Source organism: Chiloscyllium plagiosum, unplaced genomic scaffold (genome assembly GCF_037043375.1).
Source record: "Chiloscyllium plagiosum isolate Xiang-an unplaced genomic scaffold, Cpla_swu_hap1 HiC_scaffold_12, whole genome shotgun sequence".
NCBI lineage: Eukaryota > Metazoa > Chordata > Chondrichthyes > Orectolobiformes > Hemiscylliidae > Chiloscyllium > Chiloscyllium plagiosum.
This window is the reverse complement of record NW_028270150.1, coordinates 99,892,860-99,917,692: the sequence shown is the minus strand read 5'-3', so window position 1 is coordinate 99,917,692 and position 24,833 is coordinate 99,892,860. Positions and strand designations below refer to the sequence as shown.

General features: G+C 39.7%; 1 protein-coding gene across 1 annotated transcript in view; it reads right to left on the bottom strand.

Annotated features, from left to right (window-relative positions):
* Window positions 1–1,166: 1,166 nt before the first annotated feature.
* lamp1a (lysosome associated membrane protein 1a) overlaps window positions 1,167–24,833 on the bottom strand; it is a 38,545-nt gene continuing 14,878 nt past the window's right edge. Inside the window, exons 3-9 of the mRNA XM_043700240.2 lie at window positions 23,574–23,787; window positions 22,290–22,451; window positions 21,982–22,178; window positions 8,598–8,720; window positions 5,942–6,011; window positions 3,799–3,969; window positions 1,167–3,408 (exon numbers count right to left, since the gene is read on the bottom strand). Of these exons, the coding sequence (XP_043556175.2) occupies window positions 3,269–3,408; window positions 3,799–3,969; window positions 5,942–6,011; window positions 8,598–8,720; window positions 21,982–22,178; window positions 22,290–22,451; window positions 23,574–23,787 (1,077 nt within the window). The 3' untranslated portion in view covers window positions 1,167–3,268. The remainder of the gene's footprint in view (window positions 3,409–3,798; window positions 3,970–5,941; window positions 6,012–8,597; window positions 8,721–21,981; window positions 22,179–22,289; window positions 22,452–23,573; window positions 23,788–24,833) is intronic.

The following is a 24,833-nucleotide window of genomic DNA, read 5'->3' as shown; positions in this document are numbered from 1 at the left end:
GCCCAAGTAATGAATGTTAAAAGGAAAATAGGCTGTATGCCCGAGTACTATACATTTTATTGGCATTTTTATTTTAAAAAACATTTACTACTGACAGGATCCACGTATCATCTGGGATTTCATACAATACCATAGTCTTTTAAGGAGAAGCAACATAAACATGAAGGAGAAATAAGTGGGTTATGCTGACAGGAGTTAGACAAAGGCTGGAGGCTTGTATTGAGCCCAAAAACCCAAAATGGACTAAATGGTTAATTTCTGAGTTGTTAATACTGTGCAATGACGTGCTTCACCAACATAGAAGTAGTCAGTGGAATTTAAAATTTCTAAAGTACTAATGCATTAGGCAAATCAGTTATACAGTATCTGCCACTGTGAAATGGCAATAAGCGCCATTTATTAAAGTCAAAACAAAACTCAGTCTTCCACCAGAGCAACAACCAATTCAGCTATTAAAATTTGATTAAAAAATACTCCAAAACAGTTACCTAGTGGGACATCCTGCCCCGCGTGGCCAAAGATCTGTGGTTTGAGAATTAAGTGGCCAGTTACATGAAGACCCATAGCTGAAACTTGCGATCACAAATTCTGTGTCGACAGTTAACAATAATGACCCAAAGCTCTTCAGGTTTTCTTTTGATGTGCACCCACATTAAACTACTGACAGAAAAATAGTAATGTCAATGCAATTTAAGGCTTATAGGATACAATACAAACATTTGAAAAACAATGGAGTGATCAGATCAGCAACTTTGTGTGTTTGCCTATAATTCAACTGATCCAAGATTCTTTAATTCTTGTATTAATTGTCTTAGCACTTTTAAACCACAGAATTAAAACAGCTGGTGAGCAAGCAGGCAAAAAGAATTAGAAAGAGCACAATAAAACAGCAGAACAGGATTACACAATGTCAATGTGGAATTTTGGTCAATCTGCAAATGCAGAGCAGCAAATCTATCAGAATGCAGTGTGACATCACAAAACAAGGTTCACTTATCTCCCACATTTAACACAGCAAAACATACCAGGGCATTTCAGAGCAGCTTTAACTAAACCAAACTAAATTTGACACCAAGGCATAAATTATGGACAGATGTTCAAAAGCTTGGTCATGTTGAAGAGAGAGGGAAGTCTTTATCAGAGACAAACGTAAACTTAAAAACCTGTTTGGCAGACGGAATAGAAATAATTTTATTGGTGCACAAGTACAAGTCAGGAAACTTTTCATTTCCAACATCAAACTAGATTACAGAAACAAAAAGAAACTCAAAATACAAAAAGGAATGGAACAGAGTGCAAACAGTTTAAATCAAGCAAGTCATGTAAAAACTGAGCAAACTGCAATGCTGATGAAATCATTTCTTGGAGAACAAAAAGGCCTTAAATATGCTGCAGAAAATCATACAAGCATACCTTCAGACTTGAAGCAGTTACATGGTCAAGAATATTTGCCTCTTCTTTTCCAATACAAAGACTCTACCAACCAGATGCAATTTAGAAGTAGATTTTCTCTATAACAAATGTTCAACACTTGGTAAGTGATTGTGCGACAGAATAAGATTCCCTTTGTTATCCAATTAAGAGCTGGCCAAATGCCTTTAACAGAAGAAGGGAAACCAGCACATAGCCCTTTGAGAAACAAATCCTTTATTAGCACGGTTATAGGCAATGCATACACCTCATGTGCCAAATCTTCAGTTAACAGTCCAAAACAAACTCTTAAGCACAACTGGCAGGCTTAAATTTCTCTCTATGGTAGACATGCCTGAAAAAGTGCAGTCACAAAAAATGCACACAGTTTAATTGATTATTAAAAAAAACGGGGAGAAGAGAACAGAGTGCCAGCTCCTAACCATTTGCAGAGCACCCAAAAGAGATTACTCAAAAGCATAAATCAATAGTTTAAAACATAACCCAGGAAAAGAAAATGTTAATATCAGGAACCAAATTTGAAACAGGTGGCCATCAAGCTAAACCAACTTTAAACTATACATATATTGATAGCACCAGGGAGAACAGCGTGCTAGGGTAGTGTTCAATTCAACCAACATCTTTCTTCAAGTTTAGGGATCAAAGTGCACAGAACACATACATGAGATGACTAGCACTTGAACTAGTTTGTTCCTTGGACTTGATCCACATTCAGCATTTTTTAAAAAATCCATCAGTAATTATTGAAGCTGTTTCAGATTGAACACTGATTTACACAAAAAAACTGCTCACACCCCATGCACCTTGCTTTATATCCATACAATCCCTGTGTGAATGGTTCCAGCAGTGAAAGGTGAGCAAACTAACAGCAATGTCGCGCTTTTGTATTTCAAAAAGGTCAAACACTGCAACACAATCTATACCATGTGGTTTTCCTCCACAATGCTAAGGAGGATGACAAGCCCCTTCCTAAAGGTATCATTCCAATGATTAAAACTATTCTCAAATCCAAATTAAAATCTAGCAATACCCCAGCCATTGTAAATTTGTTTATAATTTTGTTTGGAGTGGGAATGAGGGCTTAATTTTCAAATAGCCTAATTTACAGGCACACATGTTTGAGTATACGTACACATCCCTAAAGTAAAAGTTAAATGTAATTAGCCAAAAAAGTCACTTTAGCACAACACACCATTATTTCTGTAAAGCAGGAATTAACACTCTTAGTTACACAACAGAAGTGTGAAATATTATTAAGTTACTCACAAACAGTTCTTTCCCTAAAGAACTCTTGCGTTTTAGTATTACAATCTCTGACAAAGAACTGGTCTTTCCTGGTTGGCTGCACTCAATGTAAATAAATCCAGCCTCTCTACGTTACCTATATTACACCTGCTCTTGGTATAAGGGAACCAGCTGCGGAACATAAATGTGCAAAGTTGGCACACAGTTGCTCCTTCCTCACAACTTGTGCGCAACATTGCATTGGCTAATTGGGTACGATTTGGGTTTCAGTTTGCATTGAACAATCTGCATTTATTCCTCAAATGGGTCACTGACCAGAGAGTTAGTCATTATAATGTATTTGCAATGGTATACTCTATCTCAAGGTCTAGGGGTGTTGGGGAAAGTGTGCTCTGGGAAATATTTCATCATATGTCGTTAAGAACATACAATGTTAGAAGCAAGTTGTCAGGCAAAGGATTCTGTTTGTCAGTAAACTTTTTTCTCAACTCCCTTTAACACAGGTCCATGCCCAAGATTCCAGAGAGAATGTGTGTGCATTTCTTTGAAAAAGAATTAGTTACAGAAGTGGAATAGCTAAATCTGTGTGAGGTTAGATGGTTTGGTATCCAGCATGGCTCCTCTTCCTTCCAATCAGATAAGCAATCAACACAATCAGCACAAGGCCAGCAAGAGCTGCACCAACAATGATTGGGATCAGCATGTCATCTTTATCCATTTGGCATTCTTCAGCTGTTCAAAACAAAAGATGATTTAAAAACTCATCGCTTAAAGCTACCAGAACTGTCACAATCCAAAATACATACTTTAAATGGTCAAGTACCTTTGTTGAAACACTCTTTACAGACCATGCTAATTAAAGCCAAAACAAATAACCTTATTTGTACAAAGTTCTCAGCTATGAAGCTAACATCAAATCTTTATAAGGTAATTTGATATGCACAAGCAAAAAAAATCTAATGTTCAACCATGTCTAGAAATCATTTTGTCTGGAAATAGGCAGAACTGAAGTGGCAAACAAAGTTGAAGGAACCTACAGTCCATTTACAAACTGTGCTTTTGTTCAAATGATACAGTAATCACTTTTCAAAATAGTAATATTTTAAAATTATGATAACTTACCAGCTCCGTATTTTGCATCATTTACTCTGAACGGTTGAACATGAAGCTCAAATGCATTGATGGAGACTTTTGGATTCACTCGCAATGTTTGTTCAGTATGGCACATATACGATTTGCCCAAGGTTGTCTGTATGTAGGTCAGGCTGTCATTTTTAGCAGTAAATTCCTTTCCTAAATGCAAAAAGCAAAAAGAGATGGAAGAACAAAATTCAAGTTGTTGTAATGTTTAGGAATGCAGCAAACAAAATGCAATATCTTTCAAGAGTAAACAGCACTCTAGGTATTAACTTTTCTTGGGACAAGCAAAAGGGGAAATGGTAAAATATATCATACAAGACCTCATATTTAATTTGTTCCTTGGGTGTCAAGGACACTGGCATTTTGTTGTCCACTTCTGGACAGACATCCTGAGGACACCAGCAGTTAAGCATTGTAAGTTACTCTAAAGAAATATACTGATCAGAATGCCTGGGAATAGTGAACTGGGTTGGGTTTTAAAATTCATAATCCTAAAAGAATTCATGACTTTCCTTATGGTGCTTATCAACATATTAGCAGAGATTTATTACAAATGAACTTGGTGGGACTCAGAACTCAATTTCTGGATTACTATTTCAGTATCACATCTACAAGATTATTGTTATTTTTATCCTTGAAGCAAATAAATTTTCCGATTAAGAAAGAAACTCAAATAGAGGCCAGTATCAATTCAGACCAAAATTAAAAAGTTAGGGAAATATCAACTCAAAGCAAAACAGCTGAATTCAAAACAAAGATTTGTTCTTGTAAATAATCTTTTCATCTGTTATCATATAGTTCATCAGCCTTCAATTTACTGATTACTCAACCAAAGGAAGTGGTCTTTTCCCATCGATGACCAAGCTCCTCTTAAATTTTAAAAATGTCAATCAAATGTTAGATCTCTTACATCTCTAATTAACCAATTCTGTCTGGAGTTTGGGTTGCTTAACCAATATTTTATATGTAATTATCCTTCCTTTCACTTGTAATCTATGCCTCATTTATAAAAAAAAAATTCTTTATTCACTTGAAAACCTTAAATCACACTTGGCATTGATGAAACACTGCTATTCCTCTACATACATCCACACCTCCCAAAAACCTTACTGTTCCATAGTTAATCGTGCAAATCACCCCAGATTCCGGTTTCATTCACTGGACTATATCTTTAAAGTATATTATAATCGATAATTACTTGATAGCCCTTGACAAACGCACAATGGTACATTTGGGGGGTGGGGTAGAGAGAGAGGGGAGCAGGGAGCGAGGGGGGGGCAGAAAGCGAGAGGAGTGGACAAGCGCAGGGACAGAGGGAGAGGAGGGAGCAATGATACAGACTAAACAGTAAAGGGCAACATGGTGGCTCAGTGGTTAGCACTGCTGCCACACAGTGCCAGGGACCCAGGTTGGGGGATTCCAACCTTGGGCGACTGTCTTTGTGGAGTTTGCACAGTCTCACTGTGCCTGCCTGGGTTTCTTCTGGGTGATCTGGTTTTCTCCCACAATCCAAAGACATGCAAGTTAGGTGAATTGGCCATGTTAAACTGCCCACAGTGTTCAGGGAAGCGTAGGCTAGGAGCACTAGTCAGAAGTAGAGTAATACATCTGGGTGGAATACTCCGAGGGTCAGTGTGGTCTTGTTAGGTGTGAAGAAACATTTCCTTCAGTAACACAGATGAGATCAACAAAGAGGGGAAAGCACTGTTGTCAGGTCCACAGTCTTGCAGTCTTCTTGCTGACAGGCACAAATGATCCAAACTACACATTATATCCCTTCATTTTGCCAAAATCAAGACCCACTTCCAAATTAATGAATCCTCCACATGCTGCTAAACTATATGATCTCAGATTCAGCAGTCAAACCACAAGGTCACCAAAGAATATTCTCAAAACTTTTTTTTTAAATTTCTGAAATGGAGTGACAATGAAAAGTTCTATTAATTTCAGATGCATGAAGTAGAAGTCGTCTTCAATAAGTATCTTTCCTAATGCTTAAATAAAAAACTGCAAGTTTGTGTACTCCAAATCCAAATTATGTAGACCATCACTGATCAGAACTATTTCCCTCAATTACCCAACATTTTAAATGTGACAAGATGCATTTTTGAAAGTTGACGCCTACCTTGAGCAGTAGATGGAATTCTTGTGGAAATGGAAAGCTCCTTTAGGTAAAACTTGTTAGTAGTAGTATTCTGAACAAAAAACAACAGATTTCATATTATAGGGCGAATACCAAAACATTGGAGTAATAAAAGGAACAGTAGGCACCATTTTGAAAAGTCATTACAGGAAACAACAATAAAGTCAACAAGTCTTCACATAAAACATTAAAACAAGAATATCAGATTAAATTAAAAACATCAGTACAAACTAAATTACAATCATGGAGTTATAGAGGTCTTCTTTCGAATAGACTCGAAATGAAAACTCTTTTCTTTTTATAAATGCTGGCAGACTTGCTGAATTTCTCCAGCAATGTTTTTTTGTTTGTTTCAGACCTCTGGCATCCACAGGTCTTTGATTTATTTCAGTGAATCCCGCACACCCATTGCCCTTTGAGTAAATGTTTCTCCACATATCCATTCTTATCCTTCAACCTTAAGTCCATGTCCTCTAATAATTAATGTCTTCTCAGGTCCTTTCTTTCTACTCTAAGTTCCTCAGTTAAGCCACCCCTCCCTCAGCCTTATTTGCTGTGTGGAAATAACCTTAGTATATCCAATTCTTCGTTGTTGTGGCAATTTTATGTCCTGGTAACAAACTCCTCGGTTCTCCCTCCAGAGAAGTGAACTTCCCTGAATGCGGTCACCAGAATCTTACATGAAATTCCAGCTGTGGCTGAACCAATGTTTTACATATTTCCAGCATTTAGTCATACCTTCCCATATTTCAAGATGGCAGCACAGTAGGACACTTCACCAGCAGCTCATCCACTAATGTTTCTTTCTCTTTTTTCCTTGATTCTTTCTTTCTTTCTTCTTCCAGCCTCAGCACTGACTTGGCAATGCACCCTCCTGGCATGGTGCAAGAGTCTTTCAGCAGCCTGTAGCAGTCTCTTGGTTTGGTGTCCAGCAGGGAGAGCTGAACCTAATGCGCACCTAGTGATTGGAGACTGCAACAGCAGGAGGAGATTGGTGGTGGTGAAAGCAGCGATGATGACATTGCAGCCAGAAGCAGGAAGACTGAGTGGTGAAGGAGGTCCCCCGGTATTTGCAGCAGTGGCAAGAACAGGCAGCTGAGGTCTCCCAGACAGCAAGCTAAGCAGAGGAAATTGATCCCATGGCAAGCACTCAAAGACTGTTGAACATTGAACTTCGTTCCTTTATTTTTCTCGTTTATATTAAGGAGAAATTTAAATGTTACTTATTATTTTATTTCTTTATTTTTCTACTTATTCTATGGAGACCTGTTACAGTTAACTGTGTTTATTTTACTACTTTGTGCCTACATATTTTTGTACCCAAGATGGTGTCATGTGGCAACATTGGACACACTTCACGGTACTCCTATACTTGAGTACACGTGACAATAAAATCCAAACCTAACCTTTCTACTCTATAGCTCATCCCAGCATCCTCATGCATTTCTTGAAAAACCTACTTATACACCTGTCCCACCACATTTAAGAACCTGTGATGAACTCCAAGGTTCCCTATTTTCTCTATCCCTCTCAAAATCTAATTATTGTGTACTTCCTTGTTCTGTTTACTAGCCCCAAAGATGCAATCACTCACTTCTCTGTATTGAATTCCATTTGTCACTTCTCTACCCAGTCAACTAAATCACATATCATTATGAAGTCAACAGCCACCCTCTTCACTGACAATTAAACAAACCAGTTTTGTGCCATTTACAAATTTCCCATCATGCTTCCCACATTTAATTCTGATTCATTAATGTTTACAACAGACGAGATGCAACACTGTGCCCCTGTGGAACGCCACTGCAAACTGCTGTCCATTTGCAAAAACATTCACATTGAGTATTACCCTTTGTATGCAGCACTCAGCCAAGTTTGGATCCATGCACCACTGTTCCCCAGCATTGCAGAGTGTGTTACCTTTGCTTACTTCTCTTTGATATAGAATCTTGCCACATGTCTTACTAATAACCACAGTACCACCCGCAAACCTGCATGTTACTTTGTCAAAGAATTCAGTTAGTAAGACATGAGCTTGCCTTAACAAAACCGCACTGTCCCTAATTAATTTATATCTTTCAACATGGCAGCTTGTGGAATTGATTTGAATAATTTCCCATCACTGGAATCAGACTGACCAATTATTTGGTTAATCCTTAGTACCTTTTCAAAAATGGTACTAAAACTAGAGTTTATTCAGTTAAGAGCAAGCTAACAGTCCATGGACAAACACATGATACAAGTTGGACCAGGAAACATCCTGAGTTTCCCAACCTGAGCTGAGTTAGTAAAGTGTGCAGATCTAGGACCACACCAGAAACCTCACGCTAGGCTATAAGTTGTTCATGTCAACTGTTGAATCTATGTGAGGTTGCAGAATCTGTTGAAATCAAGACTAGCCCTGAGCTTTATTGCCTCCCAAGTGAAAATATTTCGTAATGCTCACTTTATGTTCACGTGTAGAACATTCAAAGGCAACATAGCCAAATATGACAAGTTCTGTCACTCAACATATCTACAAACAGCAGGGAGATGTTAAACCAAACAAAGAAATGGTCTATTAAAGCTACATACCACAGAAATGAAACAATGGAATTTGCACAACCTGCATGTTTAATATAGAGCATTCTTCACTCACCACAATAAACACAAAAATCAGCTTAGTTGGGTCATCAGTCAGCTGGAGCAAGGCATGATCACTACTGCAGTTTCCATCTGCATGTGTCGAGTTTGGCAGGATGTTAAAAACTTTCACTGCAGTCTAAGAAACAAAAAAGATACTTGATATGAGAATATTGCATCCTCAATAACACATTGCTTTTCACATTACAATTTAAACTAAAAGGAATCACCTTTTAAATTAAGACTGAAGGTTCGTGCTTAAAACAAACCTTTAAAAATGAGGCATTGGTGGCTTAGTTGCACTTTCCCTGGACCAGTAATCCAAAAGGTTAGTCTAACACTGTAGAGACAGGAGTTCAAATCACACCAGAGCATCTTGTAGAATATAAATTTAGTTAATTAATCTGGAACAGAGAGCTAGTCTCAGCAATGGTGATGATACGATGATTGAATATTGTTAAAATCCATCTGGTCCACTCGCGTACTTCAAGGATGCAAACCTGTCATCTTTATTGGTGTAGTCTACAAGTGACTTAAATCCAATGACGTGGTTAACTTAACTGCTCTCTGAAATAGGCCTTCCAAGTGACTTAGTTCAATAGGGTTAGGGCGTTACAGAGGCACCTTGATTACCCAAAGGAGTCGGGCTGGCAGTATTTCATTCAGATAATTGATTTAGATAATCAATTTGACCTTAAACAAGGGAAACCATGCTGATCTAATGCTGTGCTCTATTGGAGAGTTTGTTTCAATCCATAATTTTGATGACCCTATTTAAACAAATTAATCTTTGCATTCTGCAAATTGCAGGTTAAACTGAGAAGGATCATCTCATAAAATATATGAAATCTCAGCATTAAGCAAGGTCCTGAACAGCTTCTATAATCACAAAAGCATCAGTTTCCGCTGAACTCAGTGTCGTGATAGAAAGACAGAAGCACCACCTCACGCATGTTTACTTTCTCTGCCATTTATTTCATGAACAGCCCAGTAAAGTGACAGGAATAAAGCACACACTTTTGCAAAGCGCTGTGTAACTAACCCTTACATAAGAAAAAAATCCAGTTGTTGTTACTGGAGGTGCTTGTGTTTCTTTGTTTTTGCTAGCCTTTTCACATGTTCTTCAGTACAAGCAATCCAAATTCACTTACCTCTTTGATATAATGTTTTATGGGACCTTGAGACCTTGTTCGAATAATCAAGGTTCTCCTGTAAATGCTACCCTTGACAGGAACACCCACATCCCATTAAACAAGAGAAAAAGGGAAATGTACATTTCCAGTCAAACTACCTCTTTCATGGAGCTCACATTAATTGTCTTGAACCTTTTAATCCAGAGGAGATCCAATTTGGACAGGGGTATTAAAATTTAAAAAAACAAGCAATGAGGATACAAGACAACACTAACCAGGGTTCAAAAGTTACTTCTGCCTTATGGAAAATGCCAAAATCACATTCCACTGTTTTTTTTTCTTTTTAGTGACCTAATAAAGTTTCAATTTTCCTATCTGCTTTGTCCTTGCTAATAACCCCTCCTCACATGTAATTCCAGGCTGTATCACAGTTTTGATGAGTCACAACTTCTGAACAAGAGATCAAGTATCATCAAACCCCACCACATTCATACTATTTACTGACACCATTTCCTTTCTTGTGCCTGTGTCAGGTGCTGATGAGTTCCCACTGGAGTACTATGAGCAGTTTTGGTTCCCGTATTCAAGGGGATACATTATTTCATTGGAAGCAATTCAGATAATCTTCACTAGGATGATCCCTGGTATGGTACTGTCTTATGAGTAAAGGTTAAACAGGTTTGGTCTCAAATCAATGTCGTTTAGAAGAACAAGAGGTGCATATAGAAACAAACAGGATTCTTAAGGGCCTTGACAGAGTAAATGCCGGGAGAATGTTTCCCCTCATGGAACAGTCGAGGATCAGAGGATAGTCTCAGAATAAAGTGACACCAATTTAACATTGAGAGAAGAAATTCCTCCTCACCTCAGAGGGTTGAATGTACAGTATTTTGAACTCCTTGCCACAGAGAGCTGTGGGGGCCGAGTCCATGCGCATATTTAGGCCTGAGATAGGTGGATTCTTCATCAGTAGGGGAAATTAAAGGTAACAGGGAGAGGGCAGGAATGTGGACAAGGAACGTCAGATCAGTCATGATTCTACAAATGGTGAAGCAGTCTTGAGGGGTGAACTGCCAACTCCTGTTTCTATTTCTTATGGTCAATCACACTAACCTGTAATGTCATCATGCAAAATCTAGAACAAAATTTATGATCAACATCCTAGTGTTCAACTCCCTCCACAGGCTTGCTCACTTTCACAATTATAACTAACGTTTAATCTCCACTGCACCGATAAATTAGCTAAACATTATAAACCACGCTTACTTTGCCCGATTACCTTGAACTTGTGTGCCCTGGTATAAGTTTTTTTAATAATAGCATCAAACATCTTCCCTAAAACAGATGTTAAGCTAACTGATCTGTTGTTTTCTGCTTTCTCTCTCCCTCCCTTTGGGAACAAAGAAGCTATATTCTATGTATACCATTATATTGCAATATTCCCCGAATAGAGGAAATTTTGAAAAATTAAAGATGATGCATCAATTATCTCACTAATCACTTCTTTGAAGACTCTAGGTTGGTGCCCATGAGGACCCAGACATATGTCAATCCACAGCTCCAACAATTTGCTCAATGCCACTTTGCTGGTGACTAAATGGAATTCTTTTCTCCTTTCCATTTTCTGATTACAGCTCTTTCCATGATGTTACCGGTTTCTTCTATAGTAAAGACTGATGAATATTACCAGTTCAATCATTTGCCAATTCCCTATTTGCAATTATCAGTTTTCCAGGGTCTCTGGCCAGGTTTATTTGATAACTGCTTCTCTAACCCTGCCCTGAATCATGGGTACTTAGACTATTAAAAATACTACCCGAAAACAAGTTACCATTAGCATATAAACGATTAGGTTACTATGTTCAAATAGTCTCATTCATCAAACCATATAATTATGTGGCATCACAACTCTTAGCATTAAGTTTTCAACTCAAACTTATAGATATTAACTGATGTATATGTCTGTTATTTGGAGAGATTATGTTGATGGTGAAAGATATGTACAATACCTCAATCTTGAACTAGAATTCGAAGATTGCAGGACATCTGGAAGAGCCTATTTCCTGCTTTTGCAAGACTGTAAAATGTTTGAGTATTAGAGTTCACCTTGGCACATGAGGCTGATCTCCTGCAGAAGTTCTGAACAGGGACTTTAGTCACTATTCAGTTCTGTTCAGCATTCAGATTGCTTCTGAGAGAAGAAGGTTGTTTGGCCTAATGCCAACAGGCTTGACAGTTAAACAACAAACTTTGAAGGCTTCCCTAATCTGACTGGTGCCTGATTTTGCACCAATCAGTTGGAGGTACTAATGTTGAGCCAAAACAGTCTTGCAATGTTAAGCATATCGCTGTCCTCACACTAACTGTAGCATAAATATATACAGGTAGCTCTCCTATAAAGCCGTAATTGCGTTCTAGCTAAACCTTGCTTAATAGAAAATTGCTTAACAGAAATAAGGGGGTCTATGGGAAAAGTGGGGTTGGGGGTAGATCAGCAAATAATATCACTCACGATTGCTCAAAAATCATCCAAAATCCTAACACCAAGTATAGCACAGCCTGAATGAAGTCTAAATCATATTTATTCGTGAAACAAAAGTAAATTTAACATGTTGTCAAAGCAGGGACAGAGGGTCTCGTCACCACCACCTTCAGGTCAGTTGTGGTTGCAGAAGTGGATGGCTGTGGGTGATTGTCTTCTGACTATTCTTTGGGGTTGGTTTAGACTGTGTGATATGAAAGTTCAAGAACAAAGCAGAAATTTGTTTTGAGAAGATTTGTAGCTCAGGTTGTAAGTTTGCTCACTGAGCTGTAAGATTTGTTCTTAGACGTTTCTTTACCATGCTAGGGTACATTATCAGTGAGCCTCCGTTGAAGTGCTGGTGTTCTGTCCCGCTTTCTGTTTGTCTTGGTCTGTTAAGGTGGATAATATCATTTAGAACATAGAACAATACAGCTCTGAACAGGCCCTTCAGCTCTCGATGTTCTGCCGACCTATGAACTAATCTAAGCCCATCACCCTACACTATCTCATCATCGTCCACATGCTTATCCAAGGAGTGGATAATTCCAGTGCTTTTTCTCAGAGGTTGATAAATGGGGTCCAGTTTGATGTGTTTATTGATGGAGTTCTGTTTGAACACCAGGCCTCTAGGAATTCCTATGCATGCCTTTGTTTAGCTTGTCCTAGGATGGATGTATTGTCCCAGTTGAACTGGTGTCCCTCATCATCTGAGTGTAAGGACATTAGGGATAGCTGATCGCGTCTTTTGGTGGCACATTGGTGCTAGTGTATCCTGGTGGCTAGTTTCCTGCCAGTCTGTCTGATGTAATGTTTGCTGCAGTATTTTGTATATGAAGTTGGTTCTGCTGGTTGTTGGTACAGGGTTCTGTAGATTCATCAAAAGCTGTTTCAGTGCGGCTGATTGGTTTGTGGGCTACCATGATGCCAGGGGCCAAAGTAGACTGGTTGTCATCTTCGAGATGTCTTCAATGTATGGAAGTGTGGCTAGAATCTCTGGGCATGTCGAGTCTACTTGTTTAGGTTTGTTGTGTAACAGGTACCTGATTAGCACAGTGGTCCGATTCTTACACAACAAACCTAAGCAAGACGACAACACGCTCAGACTAATTCTTCAGCAACATTATAATCAAATTGCACTGCTGAAACACGCTTTATATGGGAACTATCTGTACTGCGAAAATCAGCAACAGTCATAGTCAATCTTGCTTGCCAGCAGTACAAAAGATTGCACTTGCCAAATCTCTTTCAACAGCACTTTCCAAACCTGTAACTTCTACGACCTCAATGGGCAATGGCAGATGCATGGCAACACCATTACCTACAAATTCTCTTCCAAGTCAGATAGCATCCTGACTTAGGATCATTCCTTCAAAGTTTTGTAGTCCATTCCTATCAGCAACGAGTGCTTCCACACCCCAAGGAGTGCAGCTCAAAAAGACAGCTAAGCATCTTCTCTAGGACTAGAGTTGGACGAAAAATGCTGACCCACTCAGCAATGCTCACATTCCAGGGAACAAACTTAGAAAGAGTTACTAAGGGTTAACCTAGTGCCTAAGAGGCTGATGGAGGAAGAAACCAAGCAACAATCTCAAACTCCAACTATTCAGATAGTTGCTAGAAGCACAAGGCTAAATTTTGAGAGTGCACTCGGGAATAGTCGGGGAAATGATTGGAATTATGTTTCCCTAAAACTGACATGCATCTGAGATAGCATGAATGACAGCCTTGTAAGTTGATGTCCAATGAGAAGTGGCAGTAAGTGAAGACACAGTGACTGGTAGGAAGAGGAAGATGTCGGGAAGACTTCATGCAACAGGTATGGTTAGTAACGACAAGGAAGCTTACTAGATTGACAAATATCCTTGGCAGCTAACAATGGTTTCACTTTATGTTACTGCTGGCACCTGTCTTTTCAACTCCAATGCTGTTTGGGAGTGTTCCTGCGTCAGAACCTCCACAAGGAGACCTCCACGTGCAGCAAAATTGAACACAGGCAGCACAACACCATGACCCTGAAGCTGCCAGTAACGCAGTATTTGAAAAGAACCTTCAGGCTAACTTGCACATCTGAAGCACATGCTTCAATATTTGATGATGGCATTTCCAAGAATTCTGGTGTAAAGAACTTCAATGTGATGCTGCTATAGCCATAGCTCAAACAGACTCAATTATTCTCAGATTCTTTCCACACGAGGGGGAGAAGCATGAATTTCTAACTGCAGCAGCTAATCTTCCGATCACCATGGGTAGATGGCGAAAGAAAACAACTCCCTTGGCTGTCTGTGGAGTTGTTTGTTGCACTTGGCATAAGACAAAGCCCGCTGGAATTATACATCTGCACAAGCCATCCTTTATTCAAGATTATGCATCAACAAACAATCAATTGTTAGACTGATCAGAAGGGATTTCTGCACTAAAAGTCATGACTTGTACCTCTGAACAGAACCGTATATTTGGGTTAAGTTTCAAATTTGAGACCCAAACAGAAGCTTGATTAAAAAGAGAAATTAGTTGTCCCTTCAGAAAAAGATTTAGCCATTTCCTCCAAAAATTAAAAATATGAATTGAGAGTCATCAATATGGCACAGGGTACATCCAACTGTCTGTTACAGTTATAGATGTCCCTGTGGCTCCCAAAAGGGCAAGACCAAATATAGCTATCTCATTTGAAGTAAACATGAGGCGCCATATTTTGGAAAGGCAAATCAGGGCAGGACTTATACATTAAATGGTAAAGTCTTGGGGAGTGTTGCTGAACAAAAACACCTTGATGTGCAGATTCATAGTTCCTTGAACATGGAGTCAGAGTTAGATAGGATAGTGAATGAGGCATGTAGTATGCTTTCCATTACTGGTCACAGCATTGACTATAGGAGTTACGTTGCAGCTGTACATTGGTTAGGCCACTTTTGGAATATTGTGCGTGTAAACTCCAGTCTTCCTCCCATTGAAAGGACGTTGAAAAACTTGCAAAGGTTCAGAAAAGATTTACAAGATGTTGCAAGGATTGGAGGGTTTGAGCTATAGAGAGAAGCTGAATAGGCTGGAGCTGTTTTCCTTGGAGTGTCAGAGGCTTAGGGATGACATTGCAGAGGTAATAAAATCATGAGGGGCATGGATAGGGTAAATACACAGTCTTTTCCCTGGGGTGCGGAAGTCCAGAAGTAGAGGGCATAGGTTTAGGGCGAGAGGGGAAAAGATTTAAAAGGCTCCTGGGGGACAATATTTTCATGCAAAGGGTGGCACGTGTGAAGTAAGCTACTGAAGGTGGTGGAGGCTGGGAAAATTACAACATTTAAAAGGCATCTGGATGGGTACATGAATAGGAAGGATTAAAGGGATCTGGGCCAAGTGCTGGTAAATGGGACTAGATTAATTGAAGATATTTGGTCAGCATGGATGAGTTGGATTGAAGAGTCTGTTTCCGTGCTGTACATCTCTATGACTCGATAAAACACAAATGAATCTCGGCCCAGTAGCCATGAAGGAAAACATTGCATCCCCTGGCAGCTTGCACTCTATCTTTAACAAAGAACAATGGCTGGAACACTTTGGTGAATAAATACTGCCAATGATAATTTCAGCAAGAAACTGTGAAGTTGAAATCAGATGATTTATTTTGAGCTCTTTTTATAGGAGGTGGATACCCTTGGTTAGGCCGTGATTTAGTGCCCATCCCTAATTGCCATTGAGAAGGTCTCAGTGAGTTGCAAGCTTAAACTGAATAGTTTGCTTGGCCCTTAAGACTCAACCACATTGATGTGGGCCTGGAGTCAAATGATGGCCAGACCAGGTAAGGATGGCCTATTTCCTTTCCTGAAGGACATTAGTGAAACATAGGTTTTGTGACAAGCAATGACAGTTTCAGAGTGACCATTGCTGATTATCTTTCAAATTCAAAACTTCTTGTTTTTATTTGTTCAATTTAAATACCACCAGTTCTCACGTTCCTAAATTGGAGTCTGGTATTTAGGAATACGGAATTCTGAATGGCGAAGAGGAAGTGTCCTCAGAAGAGTCATACTAAACTCCAAACAATAATTCTTGCTCTTTCCACAGATGTAGCCAGACTTGCTGAGGGTCCCTTGTTTCTCCTTAAGATTTTTCATCCAATGAGATTGCCACTATGCCACCAACACCTCTGGAGTTGTGGCCTGATGAGTTAAATTTAAGAATGGTGATGTAATTGAGTTTTATAAATTGGTCTGTAAATATAACTTCTTTGGTTTGTACTTAAGTCTAAGGGTGGGGTAGTTTACAGAATTTTGGACACTCCATTGAAATTAAAGAGGGCCTAAAGGATCAGTTTGGGCCATAGACTCAAAGAACTCAATTAAAATGGGCTGATTCTATTTAAAACCTTAAAAGCACAAGTTATAATTAAACAAAAAATGATTTACACAAAAACAAGGAATGGCAAAAATAATAAAAGGACACTTAGAAAACAAAGCCAGAGTCCATCAACATAATAAATTAACCAGAGTTATTACTGTCTAATAAAATGTGAACAGACAACCCCTGAATGAACATACAGCCAATTAGGAGTACAGAATGAAGAATCACAATAGTACAGCATAGGAGGAAATAATTCGGCCAGAGTCTGCACCAGCTCTTGTAAAAAGGTAATTCAATGAGTTTCACTTTCTACACATCACTCCAGCATTTCTCCCTTAAAACCTTTCTTTTAAAAAAAACCCAGCAACTTCAGCAGTGCTTCTCAATTCTTTTCCCTCATTGTGATACCATTTTAATACCTTACGATTTTTTTGTGACCCCATGTGAAGAGTGTGCATGCATGTGTGGGTATCAGTTTGTTTTCAGGTGGGTGGGGTGTACAGAAGTTCTGCTGTGAAATGGTGGGCTACAAAGGCATCAATTCTAACATCAGAGGTGAAAGGAGTGGAGTGGATTCGACATTCCCCTTATTAAAGATGTCAATAACTACTAGTCTTTTCCTGGTCATCTACTTGTCCATGTGGAAAATTGCTCAAGTATGTCCTGTATACAAAAAGGAAATAAGTCCAATCCAGCCAATTACTACTCCATCAGTCTACATTTGTGCATCAGTAATGCGCTGGAAGAGGATATCAATGGAACTATCAAGCAGTATTTGCTGAGCAATAAACGGACATTCAGTTTGGGTTCTGTCAGAGCCAGCTTCCGACCTCATTAAATCCTTGATCCAAATATGGACACAACAGCTGATTGTCAGACATAAGATGAGGGTGCTGTCCTTGACATCAAATGCCCTATTTGACTGAGTGCGGAACAAGGAGCTCAAGCAAAGCTGGAGCATATAGCAAGATGGTTGCTGAATGTCAGTCATCTCGGCTTCAGGACATCCCTGCAGGGGTTCCTCAGATACTGTCCTTGACCTAAATGTCTTCAATAGCTTCAATGACCTCCATCATAAGGTCTGAAGTGGGGCTGTTTGCTGACAAGAGCACAGTGTTCAACACTATTTATGACTCGAGATACTGAAGCAGTCCATGCCCAAATGCAGGATGACTTGGAAAACATCCAGACTTGGAATTACAAGTGGTAAATAACATTTAGACCACAGAAGTGCCAGGCAGTGAGCATCTCTAACAAGAGACTATCTAACATTGTCCCTTGACATTCAATGACATTCTGGGGGTAACCAGTGACTGCACTGGACTAATCATACAAGTACTGTGGCTCTAAGAATAGGTCACAGACCAGGAACCTTGCAGTGAGCAACACACTTCTTGACTCCAACAAATCTACAAGGCACAAGTCAGGACTGTGATGGAATAATCTCCACCTGCCGAGATGAATGCAACTCCAACAACACTCTGAAAGCCTGACGCCATCCACGACACAGCACTCTGCTTGATACCACATCACCAAACATTCAGCTCCTCCACTGATGTTCAGTAGCAGTAATATATATTGTCAACAAGAGTTTCCAGGGACGGCAATGGCCTCCTGATATTATCACTTAACTATTAATGCAGAAACGCAGCTCATGTTCTGAGGACCTTGATTTGAATTCTGCTATGGCAGATGGAATCTGAATTCTGTAAACACCTAGAATTAAGAGTCTAATGATTACCACAAAACCATTGCCAATTGTCAGAAATACCTACTCACTCATGTCGTTCAGGGAAGGAAACTTGCTTCCTTACTTGGTCTGGCTTATATGTGACTCTATATCCACAGTACAGAGGAACCTCGATTATCTGAATATCAATTATCCGAATATCGAATTATCTGAAGGAGATCGAGGTCCCGATAGAAACGTTACATCAAAGAGCTGTTTCAACCCTGATTGCGTCTTTTGTTTACAATGATCAAAAACTATCTCGGCTCACTGAAATGCTGCTGAGAACAGTCCTGGACATCGATGAGAGCCCAGGCACTGCCTCCAAATGACTGACCTCCCGCCCTCTCCCCACACTTTCCCTGGAGCTCTACATAGGGGTGTAACCTAAACACCCCCCATTCCCCAGATATTCCAACATTGTCCTGTACAGGGCAGAGGTGAAACTTGTCAAAAAGTTGCAGTAAAAGGTTGTGTGCGCACACTATTTGGAGACACACCCCACAAAGGCAGCTGCAGCAGTCTTACTGTTGGTGTCCACTCCAGCTGCTCCAGAGTGGGAGGAGGGCTGTTCACATTTGGTGTGCTGCCTAGATTCAATACAAACCTCCCAGAGGAAAGGCATTGAATCAATTAACCAAATAATCAATTATCTGAATGAAATAGTGCCCGCCTATCTCGTTTGGATAATTGAGGTTCCTCTGTAATGCGGTGGACTCTCAACTGACCTCCAACAGCAAAATAGCCCTGCCCACTCTGTAAAGTCTTCCTTACTTGAACAGAACCTGAGCTACAGATCAGATGATGGCGTAGGTAGTGAACAGCCAGCTACAGCATGCAGTGTGTCTGTGAGGGGGGAGATCAGCACCCGATAGGGCAAAGGTTCAATCAGTGTGATGGGTTGACATGTATCTGTTTTAATGCAAGTAGTATCAGGAATAGGGGTGACAAACTCGAACATGGAGCAGTACTTGGAACTATGATGTTGTTGCCATTATGGAGTCTTGGATATCACAGGGGCAAGAATGATTGTTGGATGTCCCAGGGCTTAGCTGGGTGAAAGTCAGAAACAAGAATGGAGCAGTCGCTTTATTGGGGGTTTTCTACAGGCTCCTTAATAGCAACAGAGACACTGAGGAGCAGATTGGGAGGCAGATTTTGAAAATGCGTAGACATTATAGGGCTGTTGTCATGGGTGACTTTCACTTCCCTAATATTCACTGGAATCTATTAAGTTCAAATAGTTTGGATGGAGAAGTTTTTGAGAGCTGTGCCCAGGAAGGGCACAATGGTATTGTCTCATGGTATTGGGTCAAAAATGGGCAGGAGACCCCCTGCTCACCACCATAAACTGTCTTTCCTCAGCTGATGAGCCAGCATTCCTCAATGTTGAATACTTGAAGGATACACGAAGGGTGCAAATGCACACACAAAGTGAACGATTTCAACCTCCACCAAGTGGTTCAGCAGGAACATTCTTGATTGAGCTTGGTGGATTCTAACAGACATTTGCTTCTAGACTGGGTGTGTGCCAGGTGGTGAGGGGAAAAGCATACCTGAACTCAATCTGCTGCCATATTTCCCCTTGACGGTGTCACTAAGTGACCACTGCATAGTTCTCATGAAGGTGAAGTCCCACCTCACATGATAATACCCTTCACTGTGATATGCAGCGCTAACAATGGGACAGATTTCAAACATATCTGGTCTCTCAAGACTGGGTATCTATGAAGGGCTGTAGGCCATCAGCAGCAGCAGAATTGCATTCCAACAGGATCTGCAAGATCCCACTCTACTATTGACATCAAGCAAGGGGATCAATCATGGTTCAAAGAGTTAGGGGGACATACCATACATAGCAGCAGCACTATACATAACTCAAACAAGGCAACAACCTAGTGAAGCTCCAAAACAGGGCAACTTACATGCCTAACAGCAGAAGCAGCAAGTGATAGACAGAGCTAAATGATCTCACAACCAACAGATCAGATCCAAGCTTGCAGACTTGCCACATCCAACTGTGAACGGTGGTGAATAATTAAACAACTGACCACTGCTCCACAAATATCCCAATGGAATCCAGCACATCCTTACAGAAGGTGAGGCTGAAGCATTTGCAACAATTTTCAGCCACAAGTGCCCAATGGATTATCTATCTTAGCCTCTTCGAGAGGTCCCCAGCATCACAGATGCCAATCTTCAGCCATTCGATTCACTCCACTCAAGAAAAGACTGAAGGCTCTGAATACTGCAAAATAATGGGCCTTAACAACATTCTAGGAGAAAGTGGGGACTGCAGATGCTGGAGATCAGAGCTGAAAAATGTGTTGCTGGAAAAGCGCAGCAGGTCAGGCAGCATCCAAGGAGCAGAAGAATCGACGTTTCAGGCATAAGCCCTTCTTCAGGAAGGCCCTCCTGAAGAAGGGCTTATGCCCGAAACATCGATTCTCCTGCTCCTCGGATGCTGCCTGACCTGCTGCGCTTTTCCAGCAACACACTTAACAACATTCTGGCAATATTAATAGAAATTGTGTGCTCCAGATTTTTTTGCACCTTTAACCAGTATAGCTAGAAAACTAGCTTCCACAAAACTGTTCACTTATTTTTCGTACACAAAAAGCAAGACAAAATCAATCCAGCCAATTACCACCACAGCAGTCTACTCGAGTGTCAGTAAAGTGACAGAACTGATAGCACCTATCAATAGGACCTGCTCAGCAACTGCTGTTTCTGCCGGGGCCACTCAGCACCTGACCTCAAGCCAATCTAGGTTCAAACAAGAACAAAAAAGCTGAACTCCAGCATTCAAATGAGAGTGACAGTGCTTGACATTTTACCGAGTGTGACACCAAGGAGCCCTGGCAAAAATGAAATCAATGGGAATCAGAGGAAAATCATATCTTGCATAATACAAGGTGTTCATGGTTATTGGAGTCAATCATCTCAGCACCAGGACATCTCTACAGATGTTCCTCAGGGTACTGTCCTAGTCCACTCACTGTCTTGACTCGGAAATATAATCGCCATTCCTTCATTGTCACTGCATCAAAATTCTGGACTCCCTTCTTAATATCACTGTGGGTCTACCTACATCACAGACTGCAGCGGTTCAAGAAACAGCTTACCACCACCGTCTCAAGCGCTACTCAGGTCAGACAATAAATGCTAGCCAAGTCAGCAATGCTCACCCCAAAAATGATGCACTGCAGAAATTCATCAAGTTTATTCAACACACCCTCTAAATACCTGACCACCAACATCTAGAAGGACAGGACAACAGACAAATAGGAACAGCACCACCTGCAAGTTCTCCTCCAAGCCACTCAGAGTTTTTAAAAATATGCCACCATTCCTTCAGTATCACTGTTGATTCTGGAATTCACTTCCTAATAACATTATAGGTGTCTCTGCACTAAAAAAAACTGCAGAAATTCAAGGAGGCAGCTTATCAATATCCTCAAGGGCAAGTAGGAATGGGCAATAAATGCAGGCCTAGCCAGTAATTCCCACACACTGAATTAAAAAAAAACACAATTTGACTGATGCAGTGCCCATGCTGGAGCTTGATCATACCACATTCAATCCCACGTTTATGAAACAATTCTTTTCAAAACAACACTGATAGAACACAGAAATAGTTCTTATTTGCACTTCAAGTATAAAGAATTAAGTTGACTACCTTATTATCTGGGGCTGTATATGTAATGTTGATCTGTAGTCCCATCTTTGCAAGCAGGCAAGTGCCATTGCTATTGGTGACATTATATGCTCCTGAAATTGGATTTGGTGTTGGAGGTGGCACTGTTGTTGGAGCCAGGGTGGTAACCAGAGTTGTAGTAGATGCAGTTGGAGGTGTATCAGCATGGCATATAGTTTCTAAAAACATAATTAATCTGGTTGTAAATAAATACAATGAAAAAATTCAACTGTCTCAAAACATCAACTAGTTGAAAGCTTCCATATTCTGTCAAAGCTAAATATACCTACCAGTTTTACTGAAATTGTTGTTTGGTGGAAAAGCTTCCAATCGGACATGACTCAAAGTTACGTTTACATTTTCCATTTGCACTGTAGAATCACTTGTACACTTGTATGTTGTGTTCATTTTTGCACTGATATCTGCAGACATTGAAAATGCTACCAAAATATCTGGAAAGATTTTCAAAACAGCAACTTAGAAATAACTTCATACAATTATGGAAATCACAATGTTACCAAATCGTAACATTCCAATCAGTGGAAAATGACTTTGTTCCAAAAGGAACATTATTGAATTTGATTCAATGTCCTTCAACTGCCCCAATCAACACTGGCAAGGTTTACATAATTTCCGACTTTAAAAGCTTATATACTCACTTACATAAGAAACGGAAGTAGGCCATTCAATAAGATCATGGCTAATCTGACTGCAGCCTTAATTCCATTTTCCTGACTGCTCCCTCATCCTAGATTCCCCTTGAGATCAAAATTAACCTTGAATATTTTACGTCACTCACCTCAACCACTGTCTTGTGTGGAGAATGCCAAAGAACAGCAACCCGAAAGGAGACTCATTATTTTCTAAGTATCCCTAATTTTAGATCCCTCAAGCAAGGAAACACCACTCAGAATCCACACAATCAACACCCTTTGTTTCACTAAGATCACCATTTATTCTTTTCAATTCCAAATGGAAGCACAGCTGCTCAATCTCTCCTCATAAGACAACACATCAAACGTTCTCTGAACTGCTTCCATGTAAGTTGATCCCTCCTTAAATAAGGATTCAGAAGTTTTATATACAGAGGAACCTCGATTATCTGAACGGCACAGACAGGGTGTATTTTGCTCAGATAATCGAATGTTCAGATAACACAGATCAGCCAAGCATCGGGACCGTGCAATCTTGTTCAGATAATCGAGGTTCCTCTGTAGTACTATCGTCGTGACCTCACTAATTTCAGCACCCTTTTACCACTGTTTACAGACAGCATTCTTGAGACTGAATACGCAGTCTACAAATTAACTTTCATTCCACATCCTCTTAATCTACAATATATGTTCAGTAGGATAACTGATGTTTTGCCATTCAATATTGTTCAATTTAAAATCAGTCTATTTGCTATGTTTAAATCTGGCATTTTAACTTTATAATGGTGTCTCAAACACCACTACCCTTCCTTAATTTTTGAAATCAGGATATTGCCCACTCTGGCACAGCTAATAGGCATGTGACTGTCAGCAAACTTAGTATGAGACAATGCTCTCTGAAGCACTCAGACTGTAACTTACCTTTCCAACTTGCATTTGGGAAATGTGCGTCATCACTCTCATTGAAACCAACAGTCAGTACGTCCATTTTGTAGGATCCGTTGTGCCTTGAGAAGTTCATGCTAAGAGAATGACCATCCCCAAAACTGACTACCAGTACTGGTGCAGTCATATTATTACAATTACTGCGTTTGTCTACATGTGCATCCTTTGAGAGAGAGAACAAAACTGTGACCTGGAACAGAAGAACAGTTATACATATTTGACAACTCTGCAAGCATTAAAACCATTTAGCAAACAGTTCTGCATAAATGACAGTTCAATCCTCTGTATCAAATTTGTCTGGAAAACACATTCATTATTGTGCATTTTTTTTTATGAATTTTGCTTTGTGAAGCTATTACAGCAACTTTTAGACACTCACTTTGTAGTGAATATTAATTTACTAATTTAATTTCTATACCTGCTTAATTTCTTTATTCATAATTAAAAAATGAAACATACTGAAGTTAGAAAACTTTACTCCAAAAGACTTGAGAACAGCTTCTTCCCTGCTGTTATCAGATTTATGAAAGGACCTCATATTTTAAAGTTGATCTTTCTCTATATCTTCTACGTAACTGCAACACTATATTCTGCATTCTGTTCTACGATCCTTATGTACTTATGCAAGGTATAATTTGTCAAGCTAGCACGCAAAACAATACTTTTCACTATATCTCAGTAAACGTGACAATAATAAACCAAAAATCAAATCAAGTCCACATGTGAGAGGATTGCAAATCAGCATGGATTTACAAAAGGGAAATTATGCTCAACAAATCATTGGAAATTTTGGTGGATGATACCAGATGAGTTAAGGGGAAGCTAATCGATACGAATTATTCAGAAGGCTTTCATAAGATCCCACATGAGAGATTAGCATACAAAATTAAAACACGTTGGATTGGAGGTAATGTACTGACATTGATTGGAGAAGTGTCTGGCAGGCAAAAAAAAGAGTAGGAGTAAACATTTTTTTTTGCAAGAGGCAGGGAATCACTAGGACTCCAACTACAGTAGAATCTCAATTATCCGAACGAGATGGCTGGGGAGTATTTTGTTCGGATAATCGATCTGATTGTAAACGAGCAGTAATTTATGAGTGCTGGTTATCTGTTATAACGCCGTTTAACCAATAACTGATCTATCATAAAGAAGCACTAATTTCAGTTCTGGTTACCAAGCATTTCTCAGTTACCCTGCAATGCACACCATAATGCCGTTTAATTGATAACTGAA